Here is a 25,829-nt window from a genome sequence, read left to right as displayed (position 1 = left end):
CTTTAGAACCAATTACTAGGTTTCCATAGAGTTCTGGTATCAAAATACAATGGTTTCAACATACAATGGTCGTCCTGGAACCAATTAATATTGTAACTTGAGGGACCACTGTAAAAACGTTAGGTAAGATGCAGATAGACAGCTCTGATGATTTATTTCTCTCAGAATAAAAGAGTCGGGTGGTGAAAATCCCGCACGCCCAATCCTTCAACCTGTCGGTATAGAGTCAGGATGTCACCATACACCTTAGTCGGCAGACACAGCAGCAGCAGATATTTAGTACAGTGATTCCTCAACATACAATAGTTTCAACATACAATGGTCTTTTCTGAACCATTGTAAGTTGAAACCAGACTCAAGATGCAATGTTACGGGCTGTCCAGATCTTTGAAACGTGTCAGTGGCCGGAAGAACTGACCAATGAGAATGGGCAATTTACTGGTAAAAGTGTATGCACTGACTGTTGTCTGGTAGCGCCCCCTACAGTACAAAGAGGTACAACATGTTCTGTACACTTTACCTGTGCCAGGGTTAGCTGCTCCTTTGGACACCAGGTGAGGGCGGCTCCATGTTACTTTTTTAGGACATTTTGTTTACTGTATGGGACCCGGAATAAGCTCCTGTCCTCTGCATAGACCAGTGTTTCCCAAGCAGGGAGTCCCCAGCTGTTGCAAAACTACAACTCCCAGCATGCCCGGACAGCCTTTGGCTGTCCGGGCATGCTGGGAGTTGTAATTTTGCAACAGCTGGAGGCTCCCTGCTTGGGAAACACTGACATAGACCATGATTTACAGCTCCCAGCAGATCTTTATTACTTTTATATGTAAGGATTTGCTTTATCTATATTAGTTATCTACTTATTTTTCTTTAATCCTCACCTTTTCCTATTTTTGGATGACATTTTGGTGCCTTTAGAACCAATTACCAGCTTTCCATAGAGTTCTGGTCTCAACATACAATGGTTTCAACATACAATGGTCTTCCCAGAACCAATTGATATTGTAACTTGAGGGACCACTGTATAAGATGTGTGGGTACATTAAGACTGCAGCCTAAAGGTCAGTACATTTATGAAGAACCTGCTCTATTTGCTCTGTGTGGGACATACGGGGATAGCCAAGCACCGAAGCCCTGGATCGGACAGCATGGGAGAGGAGGGGCCCATGACAGGGGGAGGTTAGAGCAAGGAAAGGTTAGCTAGGGGTTAAAGGGGGGTAGCTTGGGGGAATAGGGCTAGGAAGTTGCCCACCGCCCTTTTAACCTGGAGGGGGGAGGGGTTTGTTCCTTTGTCGCAGCGGCAGGGGCTGGAGGGGGACTTGGAGGCATTGGGAGACATCTGGAGAAGAGTTGGAGAGATTAGGATGGTGAAGCTGGGGCGGTACCCAGCCGGTGGTGGAAAATCCCTGCGGGGGCGGTCCCAAAGGGAAATGGTCTCCGAAAGAGGTTCCCTGGGGTCAGGTGAGATACGGCCAAGGGTAAAGTAGGAGACTGAAGATTAGTCGGCCTTCAAGTCCCTCTCCCGCTGGGATAGTCGTTGTAGGATTGTTTTCATTGCACTGTTTTTCTTGCACTGTTAAAAAGTTATGGGTAATGTTAACCTAATTATTATAAATGTTATCACGGTTATTTATATGGTTACAAATGTTATTTAATAAAGTGGGCTGCTGTGGCCTTTTTTCTACCAACCTGGTGTATGAGTATTTTTGAGAAGGGGTTTACTGGGGTCACAGTGGTATAGCCTATCCCCTAGTCATGCTATCTGCTATCTTCATCAGTCCTGTAGGATGTGGATGAAGTGGCAGTCGCCATGCCTGAGTACCACTTCACACGAGGGAACATGGGGCCCACATTTTAGTCGTTGGTGGGGGTCCCAGTGGTCAGACCCCACCATTCCTTTTACATTAACCCGTGGTGAATTCGCAACTGATTTGCTGCAGAACTGAAACTAATTTGTGGATTTTTCCAATTTACTTCAATAGGGAAGCGAAAAGTTGCAAGAAATCTGCAGCAAATATGCAGTATATCTGCTATGTGTGAACATATACTACCTAACGTGTATGAAAATTTAAACATTTTAATGAGAATGCAATGGAATCATGCCTTCTTGGAATAGAGTTTCACAGCCTTCCAAGGCAGAAGTGTAGTGCCCTATTTTCCAGGTTCACCCAAAAGAAGAAGTTGGTAACAGCAGATCAGTCATTCTTCACTACTAGCACTCACTCCACCCAAATGCCGCAGTGGCAGCAGGAGATCACCATAAAATAGGTACCAAAGGAGATCACCATAAAATAGGTACCAAAGGAGATCACCATAAAATAGGTACCAAAGGAGATCACCATAAAATAGGTACCAAAGGAGATCACCATAAAATAGGTACCAAAGTTATTGCCGATACGGCTCTATTGGTTTTCAGTCGCCCTTCATGTAGCTGTGGACGTTCCTGGACTAAGACTCCTTTGTGCCCTCCTCTACCTCTTCATAATGTTATATACAGGCTATCCTTCATATAAGGTGGGCTGCGCTGGACCTTTGACTCAACATGGCGGATCCACTGATCGTGTCCTAGGAATCTGCCTCCACATTTATACCCAGGGGTAGGAGGAAGCTTCTGGGGTCTGTTGCATGTACAATTTCTACCTGCCTATTAAATCTGCCTATAACTTTTTGGTTGTAAATACCGTAGGTTGTAAATGTTTATGAATTATGCTGTAGGTTCATCAACCGCATCTCACAGACGGATGACCATGAATGAATGTATAAACTACAACGCAGATTTATTTTATTTTTTAAGCACCTCAGTCCGGAATCGGTTAGTAACCTGGGTGGAAACCTGTGACTGCCATTGGTCCTGTATCTGCTTGATGTGCCTACTAGGAGGGGGGATACATTTTAATAATATTTCCCCCCACTGTGGAGTAAGTCCTTATCCATAATACATTGTGTTAGATTATTAATCACTTCTCTGAGCGCTTGGAAAAATTTTCCCCTATATTTTTCTTCATGTTCAATGCAAGTCTATGGGAGGGGGCGTGATGCCTGATTGTTCTGTGCGGCGGTGTCTCTGTGTTCTAGCTACCAAGCCATGTGGCTAAGAAAACCCTCTGTGTATGGGGTACTGTGATTTGACCTGCATAATAGTTTGGAACATTACATTGCCATAATAGCATACACTCAGGTATTATCAGAGGATTGCATATTGCATCAGATGAGTGGTTTATTGGTCACATGATAATCCCTAGATATCTTTTATGCAGAAACTTTCAGAAGGGCTGTGGTGGCCGTCTCTAGTCCAACACCCCTCTCTCCAAAGGGCTGGATCTAAAAAAATAGTTCTGGCTTTTGCCAAAGCAACACCTCTCCTAGATTTATTCCTAGGTCCAGTTACATTCGGGCCAGGGGGGGAGTGAGAGTTAGAGAGTTTTTTTTTTTTTAAACATTGAAATCAGTAAGAAAATAAACTTTATGGAGTATCTATAGGGCCTGTCAATACAGTTGTGAATATAATAGATTTCCACAAACACCTTCAGTACTCATTGTGCTCACTGTGCTGTGATCTCTGCCACATTAAAAGGGATATTTTTTCCTCTTTATTTTGATGTGAAGAAGCCTAAAAAATGAGCGAACTGTAATAGTTACCATGGATTACCGCATGTCGTCATAACTGAGCCTTAAAGGGGTATTCCGGGCAAAAATATTTTATCCCCTTTCCAAAGGATAGGGGATAAGGTGTCTGATCGCGGGGGGCCCGCTGCTGAGACCCCCCGCGATCTCCCTGTAGCACCCGCATTCTATGCGTGTGCTCAATCTCCAGTTTCGGAAACCTCCAGGTTTCCGGGACTGGGGACATGACGTCACGCCACACCCCCTCTATTCATGTCTATGGGAGGGGGGCGTGACGGCCATGAGAAGAAAGTGATTTGACCTATAATCACAACTGTGGTGTTTTATGAAGATTTAGGAGTCTTTAAGTTGTGCTCGCACATTGCATTTGTACTAAAGTTTTTACTGCACTGACACCAACACGCTTATGAGTCTCAGCAGTTTTGGCTTCTGGTTGCTGGAGTCTAGCTAGGTGATTAGGTCGGACTCATTAGGTGAATTGCAGTGATGAGACTTCACACCCTCTCTCTGCAAAGCCAAAGGAATTATAGGAAAAGTGGGGAGCATGAAAAATTAATTTCTGTTTTGAAATAGGAATTAGTATGACTTACAACCCATGCATTCCAGATCAACTAAAAACGTATTCCCTAACCAAAGGATAGGGGATAAGTTTTAAATTGCGAGGGGGTCCGACCGTTGGGACCCCTCGCGATCTCCTGTATGGGGCCCTGGCTCTCCCCGGGAGCGGTGCTTCATGTCACCTGCGCAAAGCGGCGGGTGCCGCTTGTTTCTGGGGACGTGAAGCGCCGCTCCTGGGGAGTGCCAGGCCCTGTGCAGATTAGGAGAGGAGTTTTTTCCCCATTATATATCTCCTTATATTATCCTAGAGCAGTGATCCCAAACCTGTGGATTGCAGCTGGGAGGGCATGCTGGGAGTTCTAGCTTTGCAAATGCTGGATTGCCACAGGCTGAATGTGAATATTATATTAGTTGAAATAGGAACACAAAATCAGTGAATGCTCATGCACGGAAAGGAGAAGATGGAGAAAAAAAATTTGACTGGCCCACCAAGGTACGAGAAGGTCCTCAAAACTGGTACAGCAGAAGACAACCCCAGTTGGAGATGACTTTGGAGCTAATCACTAGGTCCTATTTCTTATAGGATTATTAGAAATAACTTATGAGATCTTATTTATGATAAGTCCGGTGTATACAACAATAGCACCAACGATTACATTGAACATACATGTAGGCCCAAGGAAGCCCAGCCGGACACTACATGCAGAACATACCTGACGTGTCTGTGCTGCTGTCTCTTTGCATCCTCTCCTAGGCGGTTCAGGGAAGGTGAGCGGCTCCGTGGTACTTGGGAATAGCTCCCAATAGTTTTCACAGTTCCATTTGGATTATTCTGCATCTGTTGCAATAGCTGGGGTGAGAGGCTGCGGTGTAAAGAGGCTGAGGCGGCGGACCACTCAGGGATATTGTTCACGTTCAGGTTGTTGTCGCTGTTTGAACGGAGGAGGACTCTGGGTGCTGTCAAGGTGTGCTGCGGCCCCCTTCTCCGATGAGAGTAGCTGGGCGCTTCCCTGAACGGCACTGGAACAAAACAAAAAATACTTTGTGTGACCGATCATTCTGGAGACTGACGTACAACATATAAGATGGCACTAGGACCCAGCATTGTTACCACCTTCTATAGAGCATTGAAGGAACAACGGGGACAATCCATATTACCCTGTCATCCACCAAACACCTGCAAAGCAGCATTCCGCTTTACGACTTATTTTAATGACACAACCAGGCCAAGAAGAAAAATAAAAAAATAAAATGTTAAATGACAACGCCCACGTGGGAGCGCAGAAATCCACTGACAGACGTGTGAAATTGTCGGCCTTGACAGACGTGCGAAATTGGACAATTTAATGAAATGCACCGAGGGAGCTCTTAGATTTATTTAGTCTGACATTGGAAAATTAGCAGAGTATACGGCAAGGTCTATAGGGTTCCCAAGACAAAGATATAGGTCATAGGAAAGACATTTGGGGGCATCAAAAATGCTGGCCTCAATATTTACAGACCAATGGATGGTGGTGAGGTATATAGAGGCATGGGGGCTAACGTTATATTCGTGAATTGATCACATTTTCAGCGAGAAGTCAGATTTCTAGCGTTGGTTTTCCTTGGTATACGGGCAACTCTATAGTAAATCATCGATGCAAAAAGTTTTGTTTCCAGGTACAAAAAATTTTGAACCTGGTATATTTGTGCAAGCATTACGCATCTCGCATAGATAATAGATTAGTATATTAGATATTGCCAGCAGGACGTTTTTTGGCCTGAAATGGCTACAACCGATTTCCTTTATAACCGGCCAGGTACAATAACCAGTTTAACCTCATTAAAGAGTACGTGTCATGATCTTGTTAAATTTTATGATCCTCACAGTTCCCTGCCCCCATCGTGATAAACCACCCCCTGCCTTTATTTTTCTAATTTTTTAGTTTTCTACCTTGATATTTCGCAGTATTTTCTGCTCAGTCAGACGGCCGTCACGCCCCCTCCCATAGACTTGCATTGAGTGGGCATAGTTGTGATGTCACATGGGGCGTGGCCAACCCCTGCAGTACAAAAACGGCATTCAGAACATTTACTTTCCGAACGCTGGCCAGTGGAGTACCCCTTTAAGCAAGGAGTTGGCTTTACAGAAATAGCCAAGGCTTTCTGTGGACCCAGCCTGGGGCTGTTTAAATGAGGCCTGACCCTACCCCTTCCTTTTTGGAACCCAGAAGCGGTTGTCCCTCCCTCCCTCCCTTTCTTTTGTTTGTTTTGATTGGATTTATGTTGTTTTTCTATATAAGTGACATCTGGTGGTGTTGGTGAAGAACATTTGGAAGAAAGGGCATGTGGGCATACTTTCCCATCGGGAGTCGGGAGGTTGACAAACCGCTCCTAAACTGTTTTGGTTTATTAAGCTATCAAGTTCATTGGAATATATAGGGTGAAATTTATCAAAACCAGTGCAAAGGAAACGTTGCCCATGGCAACCAATCAAATCGCTTCTTTCATTTTGCAAAGGCCTTTTTAAAAATGAAAGAAGCGATCTGATTGGTTGCTATGGGCAACTGGGCAAGTTTTCCTCTGCACAGGTTTTGATAAATGCCAGTATTTGGTGGAATGCCAGTATGGACAGTGTTCATGTTCACCTGCCAGCAGTCATGTAAGGGTAATTACATAGTTACTATGGTTGAAAAAAAGACATACGTCCATCAAGTTCAACCAAGGAATACTAAAGGTTGTGAAGAATTAATCATTTTTGTTATTTTACTGTTGTTTAAGGGGATGTACCAAGATAGAAAAACCTGCTCACCCACCACTCCAGTCACTTGGGGGACAAAGCCCACAGTTCTAGTGATAGATAGGGTCCCAGCAGTCGGACCCCCAGCATTCAGATACTTATGACCCATTCTGTTAATAGGGATCAATTTTATGGCAAATCTATTTTTATTGAAAAACAAACAAGAATGACACTCAAATAAGCAGGTAGGTTAACAAAGAACTTTTCCCACACAATGGTAAGACACGCAGGTCAAGCATTACAACAAGTTGTCAGGGTATCAACAAAAAGAACAACGAAAAGCAACAAGGACGGACACATTACCGCCAAGAAACTAGGGATGTCCCGGTACCGATACTAGTATCGGTATCGGGGCTGATACTAGCCATTTCCATGGTATCGGGGAATCGTTAAATGTCCCCGATAAAAAATCCAATATCTGTTGCCCTGTCCTCCTGTCCGCATCATGGCGTTCCAAGGAGGAGCATGTGACACACACATCACTCCATCTCCTCCACTGCGCCCAGCGTAACGCTACGGAGGAAGCAGAGTGACGTGTATGTCACATACTCCTCCATAGAACACCATGATGAGGACGAGAGAACGGGGCAGCGGAGCGGCAGCACCCGTCAGAGGACAGTCGCTGGTCTACAAGGGTGGGGGCTGTGGTCTACAGGGGGCCTTCTACTAATGTCTAAAGGGGGGGCCCTGCTGTCTAAAGCGGGGGGGGGGGGGCTGCTGTCTACAAGGGGGGGCCCTGACTAAAAGGGGGGCCTGCTGTCTACAAGGGGGAGGGGCACTGTCTACAAGGGGGGCCAGTGTCTACAAGGGGGGGCTGCTACTAATGTCTATAGGGGGCTGCTGCTAATGTCTGCAAGGGGATACTACCTACTATTAAAGGCAATCTTACAGCAGAGTCACCTGCACTAACTTGAATTTATAGGTAGATAGGTCAGGTGACCCGGTTTCTACCGCTGCTCACCATGTGGTCACCGGTCTCGCCGCCAATGCAAATTCTTTGTTCTGCCCAATGGAGAAGAGAGAAATATTTGCTCATACTACATCAGCTGCCTCCATTGTACACAACAAGGAACCCAAATATCAGCACAGTAAGCAGCACCAGAAACCTTGGTGTCACATTCCCTTTAAAATAAAAGTACTCGTAATTGGTATCGGCGAGTACTAGAATAAAAGTATCGGTACTTGTACTTGGTCTTAAAAAAATGGTATTGAGACATCCCTACAAGAAACCAGTAGTAGAGAAGGCATATCCGAAGAAGTATCATGGGAAAAAATGTATCTCCTAACCAAAGGATAGGGGATAAGTTTTAGATTGCGGTTGGGGGAGGGGGTCCGACCACTGGGAACCCCTTTAAATGGTCTTGGCTCTCCCCGGGAGCAGCTCTTCACGTGAAGGGCCCCATACAGAATAGAGGATAAACTTTTACCCATGATATACCGTATCTCCGGAAATTTTATTTTGGCATAACCTCTTTATGGCATGTATTCTTTGTCGTGAGCTTTCAATTGGCTCGGGACAAAGAATACTTACTATTGTAAATATAGGGTAAGCGTTACTGGCAAGGAAAAACATTTTTTGACATGTTTAAAATTGGCTGAATGCGAGGTCAGTGTGCTTCCCTCCAAGGCTTATTGGAGAAGATGGGCTCCATTATGGTCAATAGTCAATATAGCCCCTTAAGGACCCGGGGTCTTTCCGTTTTTACACTTTCGTTTTTTTCCTCTTTACCTTTAAAAAAAAATCATAATTCTTAAAATTTTGCGCCTAAAAATCCATATGTGGCTTATTTTTTGTGCCACCAATTCTACTTTGAAATGAGAATTCATATAGAGAAAACAGACATGGTCGCACATCCACAATTTGTATTTTGATCTAATTGCTTCTCAGCATAAATTCAAAAACTAACAGGCTGTTAGTATACATTTTGATCAAAAAGTACAAGCCCACTCGCCACGTCAAGGCCACCTATTTAGAGTGGGTCCCACCGCCGCGACACCAGTGCCCACGGGGGGAATGACCCACTGGCAGAGCAGCCCCAATGCCACTCAGACCAGTCCCAAGGCCGCGCCTCCCCATAGACACGGCGCCACGGCAGCAACGGACGCCGCACAGCACCACACCTGTGTGAACAAGGTGCAAAAGCTCACATACCATGTGCTCCCAGTCAGACTAAGAGGCTGCCAGAAAGGAAGGGGCCACGTGCAGCTTCCTGCCAATGCTACTTTGTAATTACATCAGTCATTTTACCCAAAAATCGACGGTGAAACGGAAAAAAAAAAATCATTGTGTGACAAAATTTAAGAAAAAACGCCATTTTGTAAATTCTGGGGGCCTCCATTTCTACAAAGTGCATTTTTAGGTAATAATGACACCTTATCATTATTCTGTAGGTCCATATGATTAAAATGATCCCCTACTTATGCAGGTTTGATTTTGTCGTACTTCTGGAAAAAATCATAACTACATGCAGGAAAATGTATATGTTTAAAAATGTCATCTTCTGACCCCTATAACTTTTTTATTTTTCCGCATGTGGGGATGTATGAGGGCTCAGTTTTTGCGCCGTGATCTGAAGTTTTTTAACGTATACCATGATTGTTTTGATTGGACTTTGACGGCTTTTTATAAAAAATTTTATGGTATAAAAAGTGACCAAAAATACACTATTTTGCCAAAATTTTTGTCCTCCGACAGTTCTCTTCTCCTCTTTCTGTTGTCCATGCTTATTGTGGCACACACAGACATACAATGCAAAGACTAAGTGAACTTCTCTCCTTTTTATCTGCTTTCAGGTGTGATTTTTATATTGCCCACACCTGTTACTTGCCCCAGGTGAGTTACTTGCCCCAGGTGCTTGAAACAATCTTAATTTTCCACAATTCTGAAGGGGTACCAATAATTTTGTCCAGACCATTTTTGGAGTTTGGTGACATTATGTCCAATTTGCTTTTTTTCCTCCCTTTTTTGGTTTAGTTCCAATACACACAAAGGGAATAAACATGTGTTACTGCAATCCTTTTCTGTGAGAAATACTTCATTTTCTAAAAAAATGTCAGGGGTGCCAACTAGAGATGAGCGAACTTACAGTAAATTCGATTCGTCAAGAACTTCTCGGCTTGGCGTTTGCGGACTTCATCCTGCATAAATTAGTTCAGCTTTCAGGTGCTCCGTTGGGCTGGAAAAGGTGGATACAGTCCTAGGACTGTATCCACCTTTCCAGCCCACCAGAGCACCTGAAAGCTGAACTCATTCATGCAGGCTAAAGTCCGCAAACGCCAAGCCGAGAAGTTCTTGACGAATCGAATTTACTGTAAGTTCGCTCATCTCTAGTGCCAACATTTACGGCCATGACTGTATGAATGTGCAGGTCCACTGTGCTGAAGGATACTCATGCTCAGTGACTCTACCTCTACTAGGTCTCAGTCAAGAGAAATAGCTTTGTGCCGGCTTGTCAGCGAAGGAGTCTCTGCAGAGTTGTTATCTGCCAGAGGCAGAAGGACACTGATTCTGACCAAGCATCTCAGATTAGCAGGGAGACACACAGAAATAATGCAAAATATATATTTGTTATGTTATAAACTACTTTAGGGGAAAAAAAATAAAAAAATAAAAAGCTATGAACAGCCTTCCAGGACTTTAGGTAGGGAAATGATTCAGGGGACAACCCCCATTATCAACATTTCCAGCTGCCAGATCATGTTCTACTGTAGTGAATAGAAAACAGAGGGGGAGCAAAAGCCCTGACTACTGTTTTTTTCCCATAATGAATTGATATGTCAGCTGAATTCACCGGATGAAAAGCAAGCTGTTGGTTTCTAAATACCCACCATAGGCTTTTTTTTTTTTATTTAACACACGACAACTAGTAGGTTATTAGATGATCTACTGGAGGCGGCTTTTCAATAGGAAATTTAAAGCTTGGGTTCTCCCTGCAAATGTGCAGTATAGCGAATTATTGAAGAATCAACACAGCAGAGATGAGGAGATGGAGAGGGGACGGGATCCGGCGACCAGTGGCACCAAGTTATATATAGAAGCGCACACATCCTCTCCGTGCAGCTTGCCAATGACAGCTCCGTACGGATGGCACTTGTTATAAATACACAGATGTGCAGCGACGCTTCCTTCAGATGATTTCACAGAACAAAGACGTGTCGCCCGAGCTGGACGTGGAGGCCTACAAACGTCTACGGTGGCCCTCGCACAAACGGGCAGACAACAGGGAGGGACGTTTATCCAGCCAAAAAAACTGAATCTGCTCATAGTTCCAGGAATATGGGAACATTAGCATTAGACATTCCCGATCATTGTCATTAATCCTAATTCAGAGCTTTTAGCCGCTCCCCTTGCTGGTGCTGCCCCCTCTGCCAGCATTTGGCACAGGGGAGGGCACCATCTTAGGATCTGATCTCTAGTTAGGGTTGCCTCCTTTCTTGCCAAAAAATACCGGTCATGCTAATTTGCATAATTAATTATATATGCGTGACATCACAGGATACATATATGCGGGAAAATTTTGTCCTATTCTGACCTCTATAACTTTTTTATTTCATCTTATATGGTCCTGTATGAGGGTCACTTTTTGCACCCCGATCTGTAGTTTTTAACAGGACCATTTTTATGTCACTTTTTGATTGTTTTTTTTTTTTCATTAGCAAATTCAGGAGTTGAATTTAGTTACTAACTACAACTCCCAGCATGCCCTGATACAGCCTGTGGCTTAGCAGCTGCCCCAAATGAAAACTACAACTCCTGGCATGTTGGACTATATAGTAGTATATAGTATAGGTCAGTGTTTTCCAACCAGGGGTGCCTCCAGCTGTTGCAAACTACAACTCCCAGTATGTTGGACTATATAGTAGTATATAGTATAGGTCAGTGTTTTCCAACCAGGGGTGCCTCCAGCTGTTGCAAACTACAACTCCCAGTATGTTGGACTATATAGTAGTATATAGTATAGGTCAGTGTTTTCCAACCAGAGTGCCTCCAGCAGTTGCAAAACTACAACTCCCAGCATGTTGGACTATATAGTAGTATAGGTCAGTGTTTCCCAACCAGGGGCGCCTGTGATCTTCTGTACGGGGCCCCGGCTCGCTGACCAGAGAGCGCTTGTTGACCACGGCACGAATAGGCAGCCAACAAGCCTCCTCAATACAGCGCTATGGCAGAGCCGGAGATTGCTAAAGGCAACGCTCCGGCTCTCCCATAGAGTTGTATTGAGGGGGTGAGTCAGCCACCGCTTCATGTGGTGGTCAACAGGCCCCCTTCCCGCGGGCTGCCGGGGCCCAGTACAGGAGATTGCAGGGGGTCCCAGCGGTCGGACCCCCCGCGATCTGAAACTTATCCCCTATCCTCAGGATAGGGGATACGTTTTTAAAGACTGGGGATCTCCTTTAACCTGTCTCTCTAGTGCCAACTCTAAGAGGTAAACAAGTAAGTCAATGCTCGCCTTGCAATCTGACTTTAGGGACATGGACCCAGCCAGTGACCCATTGGTAGACCATTCCTTTAGGGTAATTGCTCCTTGTCAGTGCAGAATAGGGTGCTGGCTGGCTGAGATGTGGCCTTGATCATGTTCTGGAGAGATGTGGGGTTACTGATGGTTTGGCCAACAATATCCTTGGTCGAGTATACAAGAGTTTAGATTTCGTATTCTTGCACTGGACAGTACAAGTACAACCCTTTTGATAAAAGCATTGCTGGGCTCACAGGGGAGCACCAGGATAGCAAAACCACCGCCACGTGACATCACCATACATTGTGTGACAGTAAGGCAGGGAAAGGGTGTATTACCCTAGCTGGTCTCGGAGACACCTCCACCTGGGATTTATTAATGAAGAAGCAGAAGAAAGGGGGTAATCTGTTTAAAGGGGTACTCCACTGCCCTGCCACTTCCCATAGACTTTTGTTGAGGGGGCGGGCGTGACATCACGAGGGGGCGGCCCTGAACACGGAAGCCCGCACACAGCGTTCGGAACAATAAACTTCCGGACGCTGGGGAGCGGAGCTCCGGAAGCAGGGCAGCGGAGTGCCCCTTTAAAAGGAAGTCAGACAGTGAAGTCACGGCCACGCCCCTTGTGATGTCACACCATGCTCCTTAATATCTGCCACGCCCCCTCCCATAGTATTGCGTTGAGAGGGCGTGGCTGTCTCGTCACAACCCCCGCAGCCCACACCCAGCATTCGGGAAAACAATGTCCCAAACCTTGGGGCAGAGGAGTATCCCTATAGGGACTTTTTACTTTTGTTCCAGTGTGAACTGTGACTGATTTTTGTTTTTCCGCCAATAAATCTGACCTTGTGTCAGACTGAAAAAAGTTGGTGTGGACCTACCCCTAGCTAGCCTGTAATACGACATCCATCCTCCTCTTGAGTACCGCACTTTGAGGCCCCATGACGTTCCTCAAACACTTTTAGGTCGGTACTACCCACTACACACCAGGAACTCCCCACAACACCGGCCATTCTGGAGATGCTTTGACCCAGTCATCTTGACATCACAATTTGGCCCTTGTCGCAGCCGCTCAGATCCTTACACCTGCCCATTTTTCCTGCTTCCATTATCATCCTCACGGAGTTGTTCACGACTTGTTTCACCAGATCACCCATGTTGTCGACTTCATCAGTGATCGGTGAATTATGCAAAATCTCCTTGCTTAGTCTAGATAATACTGTCAAATTGGAGATAATACGGGCATTATTGTGCATTGGTATTTAGAAACCTAACCCCAACACATTTAAATAAAAAAAAAAAGACGCCTCCTCCCCCCCCTCCTCATTTCTTATTAATGGAGAAGGTTGTACGTGTAACGCAGCGGCCTTGGCTAAGCACTACTGTGCAAGATGGTGTGACTGTACGCTTGTACTTCTCCAGATGGGAGCACTGAGATATCCAGCACTCTCCATAACAACCTGCTACATGCGCCACACATGCCAGTCTATTGCACATATACAGAAGACATTAAAGGGGCATTCAGGAACCAGAAAATTGAATTTAAATAAGAATATCACCCCAAAATATGTAACTTACTTATTTAGTTTATCAGAAATTATACTGGTTACAGCAGGTTTTTCACCTTGTCAAGAAGTTGGTTAGTCATCACGACTGGTGCCAGAAAGCTAAAAAGGTTTGTAAATGACTTCTATTAAAAATCTTAATCCTTCCAGTACTTATCAGCTGCCGTGTGCTCTACAGGAAGTTCTTTTCTTTATAAATGTCCTTTCTTTCTGACCACAGTGCTCTCTGCTGACACCTCTGTCAAGAGTAGGAGCAAATCCCCATAGCAAATCTCTCCTGCTCTGGATGATTCCTGACATGGACAGAGGGGCAGCAGAGAGCACTGTGCGACCCATAGACCGGTTTGAGTGGCATTGGGGCCGCTCTGCCAGAGGGTCGTTTCCCCCCCCCCGTGGGCATTGGTGTCGCGGCGGTGGTGGTCGCCGCCCAGTGCTACGCCATTTTATGCTAGGGACGTTAGGGACCCACTCTAAATAGGTGGCCTTGATGTGCCGAGTGGGCTTGTACTTTTTGATCAAAAATGTATAATAACAACCTGTTAGTTTTTGATATTATGGTGAGAAGCAATCAGATCATTATACAAGATTGTAGATGTGCGCCATGTATATATATATATATATATAAAAATTTCAGCAGAGTACCACTGCTGCACTAGATCAACTCCGCTCGGCAACACCAGACAATTTTAGCTCTATGGCAGTATACAAACTTAACCCTGCTATACCATATTTACTGTAGCTTGATACATTAGACGAATTCATCACTGCTACAACAGACAAATTCAGCTCTGCTGCACTAGATTAGCTCAGCGCTGCTACATCTTATATGCTCCATCAATGCAACGTTTGTACAAGGTGCAATGACGGACTCAGCATCCCTATAGATGGGTCTAGTAAACCTACGGCAGTGATTTCCATACAGTGTGTCTCCAGCTGTTGCAAAACTACAACTCCCAGCATGCCCGGACAGCCTTCGGCTGTCCGGGCATGCTGGGAATTGTAGTTTTGCCACAGCTGGTGACACACTGTTTGGAAAACACTGACCTTCGGTGTAGTAGTAAATGAACATTTCTCACGGAGAACGTCCAAGGGAGAGAGACAAATCACAGGACCACATAGAATCTGCAGCGCCATGAGTTCTGCAAAATGTAGACTAATGTCTTATTCTATACAAAACTGAATGTATATGCCCAGGTATGGCACACAAAGAGGGCGCTGCAGCTGCCGCGGGGGAATGGTGTACTAAATAGTGTTAAGCGCGAATATTCGTAATGCGAATTTTTATTGCAAATATCGACACGTTGTATATACATATACATATAGTGTTGTATATACATATACATATAGTGCTATGTTTGTTTTATTCACATGCAAATATGTATTCAAATTTTTATTCAAATTTTCCATGCGAATTTCGCACAAACATAGGACAAATAATCATCAATATATTTGCTAAATATTTCGAATATGGCCCCCTACCGCTCATCACTAGTAATAAAGGAGGTACTGCGAGCCTATATCTTCAGCTCAGTGCCACTGGATGTGTATTTCCAAACCTACTTGCAAGGGTTAAAAACACACAGCGCCTTAAAGGGGTACTCTAGAGTAAATAAAATTAAAAAAAAGTGTTCTCAAATAAACTGGTGCCAGAAAGTTAAAATACATTTTTTTAAATTACTTCTATTTAAAAATCCTTCCAGTACTTTTCAGCTGCTGAATGCTTCAGAGGAAGTTGCGTAGTTCTTTCCAGTCTGACCACAGTGCTCTCTGCTGACACCTCTGTTCGTGTCAGGAACTGTCCAGAGCAGACATCTTATCCCCTAGCCTTAGTTTTCTACTGGAGTACCCCTTTAAAGTGAATACTTTTGTAAGAGGTTTGCTATAGGCATTTGTTCCTGCTCTGGACAGGACTCTCTGAGCATACAGCAGCTGATAAGTGCTGGAAGGATTAAGATTTTTAAATAGAAGTAATTTACAAATCTGTATAACTTTCTGGCACCAGTTTATCTGAAAATATTTTTTTTTTCCCCACCGGAATACCCCTTTAAAGGAAAACTTTATTTATTTTTTTTATTAACTGGTGCCAGAAAGTTAAACAGATTTGTAAATTACTTCTATTAAGAAATCTTAATCCTTCCAGCACTTATTAGCTGCTGAATACTACAGAGGAAATTCTTTTCTTTTTGGAACACAATGCTTTCTGCTGACATCAGGACCACAGTGCTCTCTGCTGACATCTCTGTCCATTTTAGGAACTGTCCAGAGCAGCATATGTTTGCTATGGGGGATTTTCTCCTACTCTAGACAGTTCCTAAAATGGACAGATATGGCAGCAGAGAGCACTGTGCTCATGATTCAGCAGAGAGCTATGTGTTCCAAAAAGAAAAACAAATCCTCTGTAGTATTCAGCAACTAATAAGTACTGGAAGGATTAAGATTTTTTGATTAATTTACAAATCTGTTTAACTTTCTGGCACCAGTTGATAAAAAAAAAAAAATAATAAGTTTTCCACCGGAGTACCCCTTTAAGGACCTTTTACACAGGCCAATTATTGCCTTGTGTAAGGCTATGTTTACACGCTAAGGTTTTTAATTACAATTAGCGGATTCAAGGCAAGAAACAGATCATGAATGGAGGACACTTATAAAAGGAAAAAAATTAGACTTCTCTTTTTCGATTCTTTCCTGGCTTTGTAGTCAATAATTAAAAACCTGAACGTGTGAACGCTAGATTTTCCCATAGGAATTTCCAGTCAGAAAAACACCATCCGGAGATTCCAAGTGCTCATTTCGAGTGATCATTCATGTGGCTCTCATATTCTTGGACCAGTGTTTCCCAACCAGTGTGCCTCCAGCTGTTGCAAAACTACAACTCCCAGCCTGCCCGGACAGCCTTTGGCTGTCCGGGCATGCTGGGAGTTGTAGTTTTGCAACAGCTGGAGGCGAACTGGTTGGAAAACTCTTTGACTCTGTGTTTTAGCCCTAAGTCAGATCCATTAGTGGCCAAGTGGGTCTAGAACTCCTCTAGACCTCTTTTACTGAAGTCATGTCAGTCCCAAACTGAGGAAAATGGATGTAACCAGTAAAACCAGCGTGCTCGTAGTTTTAGTAAACCGACATAGTGACATGGCTGAGCGCTGTGCCTCTTCATTCTGCTCGGCTCTCCCTGGAAAGTCAATCCAGCAGTATAGGGACCTGCAGAAAGTCTCATAGAATTGTATTGAATTCTGATATTGCCGGCTTGGCTTTCTGAGGAGAGCAGAGGAGAAATGAAAGGAGGGCAGCGAATGGAGGAAACCCAGCACTGCCCATCACCTGCCCAATACCATCCCTACAGTGATCATGGTGGGGGCAGCATCATGTCTGGAGGAAACCAGGCACTGCCCATCACCTGCCCAATACCATCCCTACAGTGATCATGGTGGGGGCAGCATCATGTCTGGGGGAAACCAGGCCCTGCCCATCACCTGCCAAATACCATCCCTACAGTGATCATGGTGGGGGCAGCATCATGTCTGGAGGAAACCCAGCACTGCCCATCACCTGCCCAATACCATCCCTACAGTGATCATGGTGGAGGCAGCATCATGTCTGGAGGAAACCAGGTACTGCCCATCACCTGCCCAATACCATCCCTACAGTGATCATGGTGGGGGCAGCATCATATCTGGAGGAAACCAGGCACTGCCCATCACCTGCCCAATACCATCCATACAGTGATCATGGTGGGGGGAGCATCATGTCTGGAGGAGACCAGGCACTGCCCATCACCTGCCCAATACCATCCATACAGTGATCATGGTGGGGGCAGCATCATGTCTGGAGGAAACCAGGCACTGCCCATCACCTGCCCAATACCATCCCTACAGTGATCATGGTGGGGGCAGCATCATGTCTGGAGGAAACCAGGCACTGCCCATCACCTGCCCAATACCATCCCTACAGTGATCATGGTGGGGGCAGCATCATGTCTGGAGGAAACCAGGCACTGCCCATCACCTGCCCAATACCATCCCTACAGTGATCATGGTGGGGGCAGCATCATGTCTGGAGGAAACCAGGCACTGCCCATCACCTGCCCAATACCATCCCTACAGTGATCATGGTGGGGGCAGCATCATGTCTGAAGGAAACCAGGCACTGCCCATCACCTGCCCAATACCATCCCTACAGTGATCATGGTGGGGGCAGCATCGTGTCTGGAGGAAACCAGGCACTGCCCAATACCATCCCTACAGTGATCATGGTGGGGGCAGCATCATGTCTGGGGGAAACCAGGCACTGCCCATCACCTGCCCAATACCATCCCTACAGTGATCATGGTGGGGGCAGCATCGTGTCTGGAGGAAACCAGGCACTGCCCAATACCATCCCTACAGTGATCATGGTGGGGGCAGCATCATGTCTGGAGGAAACCAGGTACTGCCCATCACCTGCCCAATACCATCCCTACAGTGATCATGGTGGGGGCAGCATCATGTCTGGAGGAAACCAGGTACTACCCATCACCTGCCCAATACCATCCCTACAGTGATCATGGTGGGGGCAGCATTATGCGGGGGGACTGGTCAGAGATGAGGGCGAAAAGTAATGTACATGACACTCAGCGGTCTCTTAGGACTGTGCAGTATCTTAGGGTTACAGCATAGGGACAGTGCCCACCTGATCAGCCCTGAGCCTTAGAAATACCCAGAGCAGAGCTTAGGGAACGCTATGAGCAGGCTATAAATGGCGGTCACCATATTGATTAACTTGTTCAAAATTAATCCCCCAAAAATGTAGTTTTCCAAAATTTTTAGGCAAAATCAGAAAGAATGAATTCAATGGATTGCCTAATAGTAATTCTGTGCAAACCCAAAGCAATGACTGTAAAAGCCGACGACGTTCTCGTTCACCTTCTTATGCGTCAAGCGCTGTTATTTATTAGTAAAAAAAATGGGGACAAGGACGCCCACGCTTTGATCGCCTCCAGAGATCTACAAGGTGGCGACCTCCAGATCTGGTATTATTTTACCAGGTACTCCCGTGGAAAACATTTTTTTTTTTTTTTTAAATCAACTGGTGCCAGAAAGTTAAACAGATTTGTAAATTACTTCTATTAAAAAATCTTAATCCTTCCAGTACTTTTTAGGGGCTGTATAATACAGAGGAAATTATTTTCTTTTTGGATTTCTATGATGTCATGACCACAGTGCTCTCTGCTGACCTCTGCTGTCCATTTTAGGAACTGTCCAGAGCAGGAGAAAATCCCAATAGCAAACATATGCTGCTCTGGACAGTTCCTAAAATGGACAGCAGAGGTCAGCAGAGAGCACTGTGGTCATGACATCAGAGAAATCCAAAAAGAAAACCATTTCCTCTGTATTATACAGCCCCTAAAAAGTACTGGAAGGATTATTATTTTTTAATAGAAGTAATTTACAAAATCTGTTTAACTTTCTGGCACCAGTTCATTTAAAAAAAAAAAAAAAAAAGTTTTCCACGGGAGTACCCCTTTAAGCCTGGAGGACAGAATCCTAGAAGGGAGGACACAGAACCTGGTGTCTGGTTTATAACTTATGGCAGTGTTTCCCAACCAGGGTGCCTCCAGCTGTTGCAAAACTACAACTCCCAGCATGCCAGGACAGCCAACGGCTGTCCTGGCATGCTGGGAGTTGTAGTTTTGCAACTGCTGGAGGTATCCTGGTTGGGAAACACTGACTTATGGAGTGGTGGGCGCAGGGCGTGGGCTCTCAGTGGGGGTGTTATGTGCATGTAATGACCGCGGGGGGCGCAGAGTAGAGGTGCCGCTCCATGTGATACGTGTCATAATCAGACACGGCAGGAGATTGATGGCTGAGGATTCATCACAACCACTTTACCTCCAAGTGATTAATTACAGTTTTGCTGTCATGCCAAAAAATTAAAAATAAATTAAAAATGTAAAAAATAAAATTAAAAAGACAAAAATTTATATAAATTATGTTTCAATCTGATTTAATAGATCAATGACCAGTCGCTCGTACAGCACAAGAGCCACTCGAGACATCAGAGGAGGTTGGATTTCTTCCGAGATATCACAGAATAAACCACCGCTGTGGAACTACAAGTACAAGCAAGCTGCTGCCAACCCATGCCTTCGACATGCTGAAACCAACTCTTCAGATGTTACAGAAATCCAGTGGAACTACAGGTCCCAGCAAAAAAAAAAAAAAAAAAAAAAAGTGTCTGTGTTCATCAAATACTGCAAAACTGTCGTAGGACTACAAGTCTCAGCAGGATACAGTTAACCCGTTTCAAAAGTCAAAAACTTGTGGAACGACAATTTCCAGCAATCTATTACCTTGTGTGTTAAAGGGGTACTCCGGTGGAAAACTTTTTTTATTTATTTATTTTTTAAAATCAACTGGTGCCAGAAAGTTAAACAGATTTGTAAATTACTTCTATTAAAAAATCTTAATCCTTCCAGTACTTATTAGCTGCTGAATGCTACAGAGGAAATTACCCCTTTAATAGATTGAGGTCAAATTATCAAATATCGTAGAGCTGTTGTGGGACTACAAGTCTCAGCATGCTCAGCTGTATCAGGAACTGTCCAGAACCGGAGAAAATCTCCATAGCAAACCTATGCTGTTCCTGATACAGACAGAGGTGTCAGCAGAGAGCACTGTGGACAGAAAAAAAAATCCCAAAACAGAAGAACTTTCTCTGTAATATACAGTCGCTAATAAGAACTGGAAGTATAAAGATTTTTTTTATAGAAGTAATTTACAAATCTGTTTAACTTTCTATCACCAGTTGATTTAAAAAAAAAAAAAAAAGTTTTCCACTGGAGTACCCCTTTTAAGGCAGTGTCTCCCAACCAGAGTGCCTCCAGCTGTTGCAAAACTACAAATCCCAGCATGGAATTGTAGTTTTGCAACAGCTGGAGGCCCCCTGGTTGGGAGACACTGCATTAGGCATTTTTGCAATTACAAGAAATAAATTCTTTGTAGGCTACAGAGCCGTTGTGGAACTACAAGTTACAGCAAACTATTATCCAGTTTCATTAAAAGGTTTTTTTTTTTTTTCATGATGGGAGTTGTAGTTCCACCACATGGAAGAAACACTCCCATTTACACACCAGGTTGGGAGGTGTTGAAGAAGAACCCCCCCCCCCCCTTCTTCCTCCTGACACATGAATCCCAATTCCCATTCAGAAAGAAGTCGCCTTCACTACAAAATGCTGCATTTCCCAGTGCAAAACCGGGACAGGTCCATTTATGATTCGCCGTCACCCAAACTGTGCCCGTTTAAAGTGTAATACGAGAAATTCTGCTGGTACTGTCTAGTGGATGTGGTCCCCCCCCCTGGTGGAACTACAGATCCCAGCAAACTATTATCAACCCCTTTCAATGTAATCTCGATGTATCAGGTCACTGGATGCAACACAGCTGCTGCGGTACTACAAATCCCAGAAAGCCATCAGGTCACTGGATGTCACAGAGCTGCTGCAGAACTACAAATCCCAGCAAGCTATCAGGTCACTGGATGCAACACAGCTGCTGCAGAACTACAGATCCCAGCAAACTGTTATCAACCCCTTTCAATATAATCTCAATGCATCAGGTCACTGGATGCAACACAGCTGCTGCGGAACTACAAATCCCAGAAAGCCATGAGGTCACTGGATACAACACAGCTGCTGCGGAACTACAAATCCCAGCAAGCTATCAAGTCACTGGATGCCACTCAGCTGGTGCAGAACTACAGATCCCAGCAAACTGTTATCAACCCCTTTTTAATGTAATCCCAATGTATCAGGTCACTGGATGCCACAGAGCTGCTGCAGAACTACAACTCCCAGAAAGCCATCAGGTAACTGGATGCCACACGGCTGCTGCAGAACTACAAATCCCAGCAAGCCATCAGGTAACTGGATGCCACACGGCTGCTGCAGAACTACAAATCCCAGCAAGCCATCAGGTAACTGGATGCCGCTCAGCTGGTGCAGAACTACAGATCCCAGCAAACCATTATCAACCCCTTCCAATGTAATCTCAATGTATCAGGTTACTGGATGTCACAGAGCTGCTGCAGGACTACAAATCCCAGCAAGCTATTAGGTCACTGGATGCCACACAGCTGCTGCAGAACTACAGATCCCAGCAAACTGTTATCACCCCCTTTCAATATAATCTCTATGTATCAGGTCACTTGATGCCACAGAGCTGCTGCAGAACTACAAATCCCAGAAAGCCATCAGGTAACTGGATGCCACACAGCTGCTGCAGAACTACAAATCCCAGAAAGCCATCAGGTAACTGGATGCCACACGGCTGCTGCAGAACTACAAATCCCAGCAAGCCATCAGGTAACTGGAGGCCACACCGCTGCTGCAGAACTACAGATCCCAGCAAGCTGTTTCCAACCTCTTTTATTAATGTATCAGGTCACCGAATGTCACAGAGCTCCCAGAAAGCTGCTATAATCCCATATCACAAGGTATCAGGGTGACCGGCTGTCACAGAGGTGCTGGGGGGAACTACAATTTCCAGCAAGATGTTTAAACCGGCATTCGTACAAAGCAGTTGAGGCACTGCAAGTCCCAGCAAGAAAGAAGCCGCCTTCACTGTAAAATGCTGCTATTTCCAGAGCAAAACCGGGACAAGTCCATCTATGATTCGCCGTCCCTCAAACTGTGCCCGGGTAAAGTTTAATATGAGAAATTCCGGTGGTCAGGGCACCGGTACACCCCCCCCCCCCCCCCCCAATCCCTTACCGGCAGGCACCGCTTACCTTCCTTCTTTGTGAATGCACTAAACAAAGACTTCATCTTTCTAGGAGCGGAGACGTGCCGAGCCCCCCTGACGAGGAGCCAGGACCACTATCCCGTCAGTTTCAGCTGCCCGCAGCCTACGTTGAGGAGCAAGTTCCCGGCAAGTGTGGAAGAGCGAGCATTGCCGGGCATGTAGAACCCAGCACTCTGCTGAAGAGCCCACCCCATATCCTGTCTGTCAGCTGGGAAACGGCTGCGCGCAGAGTGGAGACGCTGAAACATCTTGCGATCTTTCGCAGAGTGAGTCATGTGAGCAGCTCGGGGTCTGTTCCTCCGCTATTGTACGGATTTGTATTAATGAAGAATCAGGCACAGGGAGTAGGGAAAAGGAGAGCGACAAGGAGAGGGAGCGCAGGGAGAGGAGAGGGTCATACGATTTAGATGCCATTGTGTAGAGCAGAGTTTGCCTCCAGCTGTTGCAAAACGACAACTCCCAGCATGCCCGGACAGCATTTGGCTGTCCGGGCATACTGGGAGTTGTCGTTTTGCAACAGCTGGAGGAACCCTGGTTGGGAAACAGTGGTATAGAGTGAGTGACATGTGTCATGTGTTTGGAGACTTCGAAATGGACACCAACATGACTGCCCCATCCTTTGTGTCTGAAGACAAGGGCACTGACCGAGAGGGCGGCGCTGCCCCACAGACCGATGAACCCAGTTACTTGGTGGGTGACCAGGACACCTAAATCAGGACATCGAGATCAGAGTGAGCCCAAATCAGGACACCCGGATGGGAGCGTTCAGATTGGGGCATCCAAATCAGCACCCCAAAATCAGCGTGCCCAGATTGGAGCGTCTAAAACTGAGGGTCCAGATCAGAGCGTCCAAATCAGAGCGAGACCAAATCAGGACACCGATATCAGAGTGAGACCAAATCAGGACACCAAGATCAGAGCGTCCAGATTGGGGTGCTCAACTCAGCGCCCCAAAACCAGAATGCCCAGAACGGAGGGTCCAGATCGGAGCACCCATATTAGACCACCCAAATCAGTTTAGATTTTTGATTCACTTTTCTGATACAGATTTTATTATGAGGTGGGATAGAAGGACGGGATAGGAGGACGGAATAGGAGGACGGGATAGGAGGACGGGATATGAGGACGGGATAGGAGGTCGAGATAGGAGGTCGGGATAGGAGGACGGGATATGAGAACGGGATAGGAGGTCGAGATAGGAGGTCGAGATAGGAGGTCGGGATAGGAGGACGGGATAGGAGGTTGAGATAGGAGGTCTGGATATGAGGACGGGATATGAGGACGGGATAGGAGTACGGGATATGAGGTCGCGATAGGTGGTCTGGATATGAGGACGTGATAGGAGGTCTAGATAGGAGGACAGGATATGACTACAAAATATGAGGACGGGATATGGGGTTGGGATATGAGAACAATATATGAGGATGGGAAATGAAGTCAAAAGCTTCCTCCTTTGTTGATTTTCCTCCCCAACAAGGATTAGAAAGGAAAAACCGGGCAATGCCGGGTACTCAGCTAGTAAATCAATAAATAAACCACACACAGCTAAGAATATGCGTCCTTAAAGGGGGTTATCCAGGAATAGAAAAACACAGCTAATTTATGTCAAAAACAGCTCCACGTCTGACTCCAGTTTGGGTGTGGTATTACAACTTGGCTCCGTTCATTTAAATGGAACTGAGCTGCAGAACCACATCCAACCTGGAGACAGACAGGGAGTGGTTTTTGAAAGAAAGTAGCTCTGTTTTTCTATTCCTGGATAACCCCTTTAATTGCAACTTTATTGCAAAACATTAACCTTTTTTGTAATATACTTCATTAAAATGTTATAATCTCTTTTTTATAGAATTCATGCCTTATAAATAAAAAAATAATAAAAATTAAAAAAAGACCACTAGGGGTCCCCATAACATACAGAACATAATCCTGTCCGGCTGCAGCATCATCTTTGTCCCAGCTGAAGCAAAGGCTGGGACAAAGTTCAGGAAGAGAGATCATGACCAGCACCTATTAGACTGCAACATGAAAACAGGGAGGAGGGGGTTACAGAGCAGCCTGCAGTGATTGGATGAAGAGACCCAGCTCAACAGACTCAGGCTATGTTCACATGGCAGAATTCCGCAATTCCACTCAAATTGTATTCTGCAAAGCTTGCAGGGGGAATTTTGTGGAATTGTGGAATTCTGGCAGAATTTCTGTATTCTCCAAACAGTTTCTGCTGAAATTCAAAGTCCCATTGACTTTAATGGGATTCCATCACGGAATTCCACAAAATTAAAGACAGCTATGATTATGAAGTGTTAACCAGTTTGAAATGCAGTGGATTTTCTTTTTTTTTTTTTTTTTTTAATAATTCATGTTGATTTTTGTTTGTTTAATGAATTGCGAATAAAATTTTTATTTTATTGGTAGTTGGTGACTTGAACTGGTCTGCATTTGTAATGTCCACACGGGAACTGTCCCGCTTTTTTCCCATCTATGTTTTACCTGAAGGTAATGCATGACCCGACTGTACACCTATTCAGACTCATACTGGTGAGATGTCTTTTTTTTCTTCTTCTATTTTTCAACGTCAATTTACTTTGTGGATTTGTTGAATTTTTGGTAAATTTTAGCAGAGGCCAAATCCATGCTGCATGTAAGGATGGGACGTGAAGGTTGGGATATAAGGACGGAATAAGAGGATGGGATAGGAGGATGGGATAGGACGACGGGACGTGAGGACGAGATGTGGGGACGATATGGAAGGACGATATGTGAGGACGAGATGTGGGGACGATATGTAAGGACGATATGCGAGGACGAGAGCGTCATTGTTGCTTTTCTTTTACCAAAAGGTTTTTGTAGGAAGACCGGGCAAGGCGAAAACGAGAATGAGACGATGCCCTAGTAGACGGTTCCCCAGACTAGGCCCGGAGTACGACCATCATAAGCAGTAACACAACGCCGCATAGCTGTGCTCAGGCATTTCTGTACAGTATCAGTAACTGTAAACCATACAATGCACAGACTTGACCTACATTTCAACATAAAAGTATCCGGCGGCAATTATCTCCCCCACAGTAATTATGGGAAAATGCAG

At 45.0% G+C, this 25,829-nt stretch overlaps 1 protein-coding gene across 7 annotated transcripts in view; it reads right to left on the bottom strand.

Moving 5' to 3' along the window:
• Window positions 1-25,829, bottom strand: part of SHANK2 (SH3 and multiple ankyrin repeat domains 2) — a 582,141-nt gene that overhangs the window by 311,549 nt on the left and 244,763 nt on the right. For 6 of the 7 annotated variants that reach the window (XM_056527699.1, XM_056527698.1, XM_056527700.1 and 3 more), the window contains one exon: window positions 4,893-5,199. In XM_056527699.1, the coding sequence (XP_056383674.1) occupies window positions 4,893-5,199 (307 nt within the window). Of the gene's footprint in view, window positions 1-4,892; window positions 5,200-22,733; window positions 23,043-25,829 lie in introns of those variants that run through there. The other variant, XM_056527703.1, reaches the window with a different exon arrangement.

This window comes from Hyla sarda, chromosome 6 (genome assembly GCF_029499605.1).
Source record: "Hyla sarda isolate aHylSar1 chromosome 6, aHylSar1.hap1, whole genome shotgun sequence".
Classification (NCBI taxonomy): domain Eukaryota; kingdom Metazoa; phylum Chordata; class Amphibia; order Anura; family Hylidae; genus Hyla; species Hyla sarda.
This window is presented reverse-complemented; position numbering and strand designations above follow the sequence as displayed.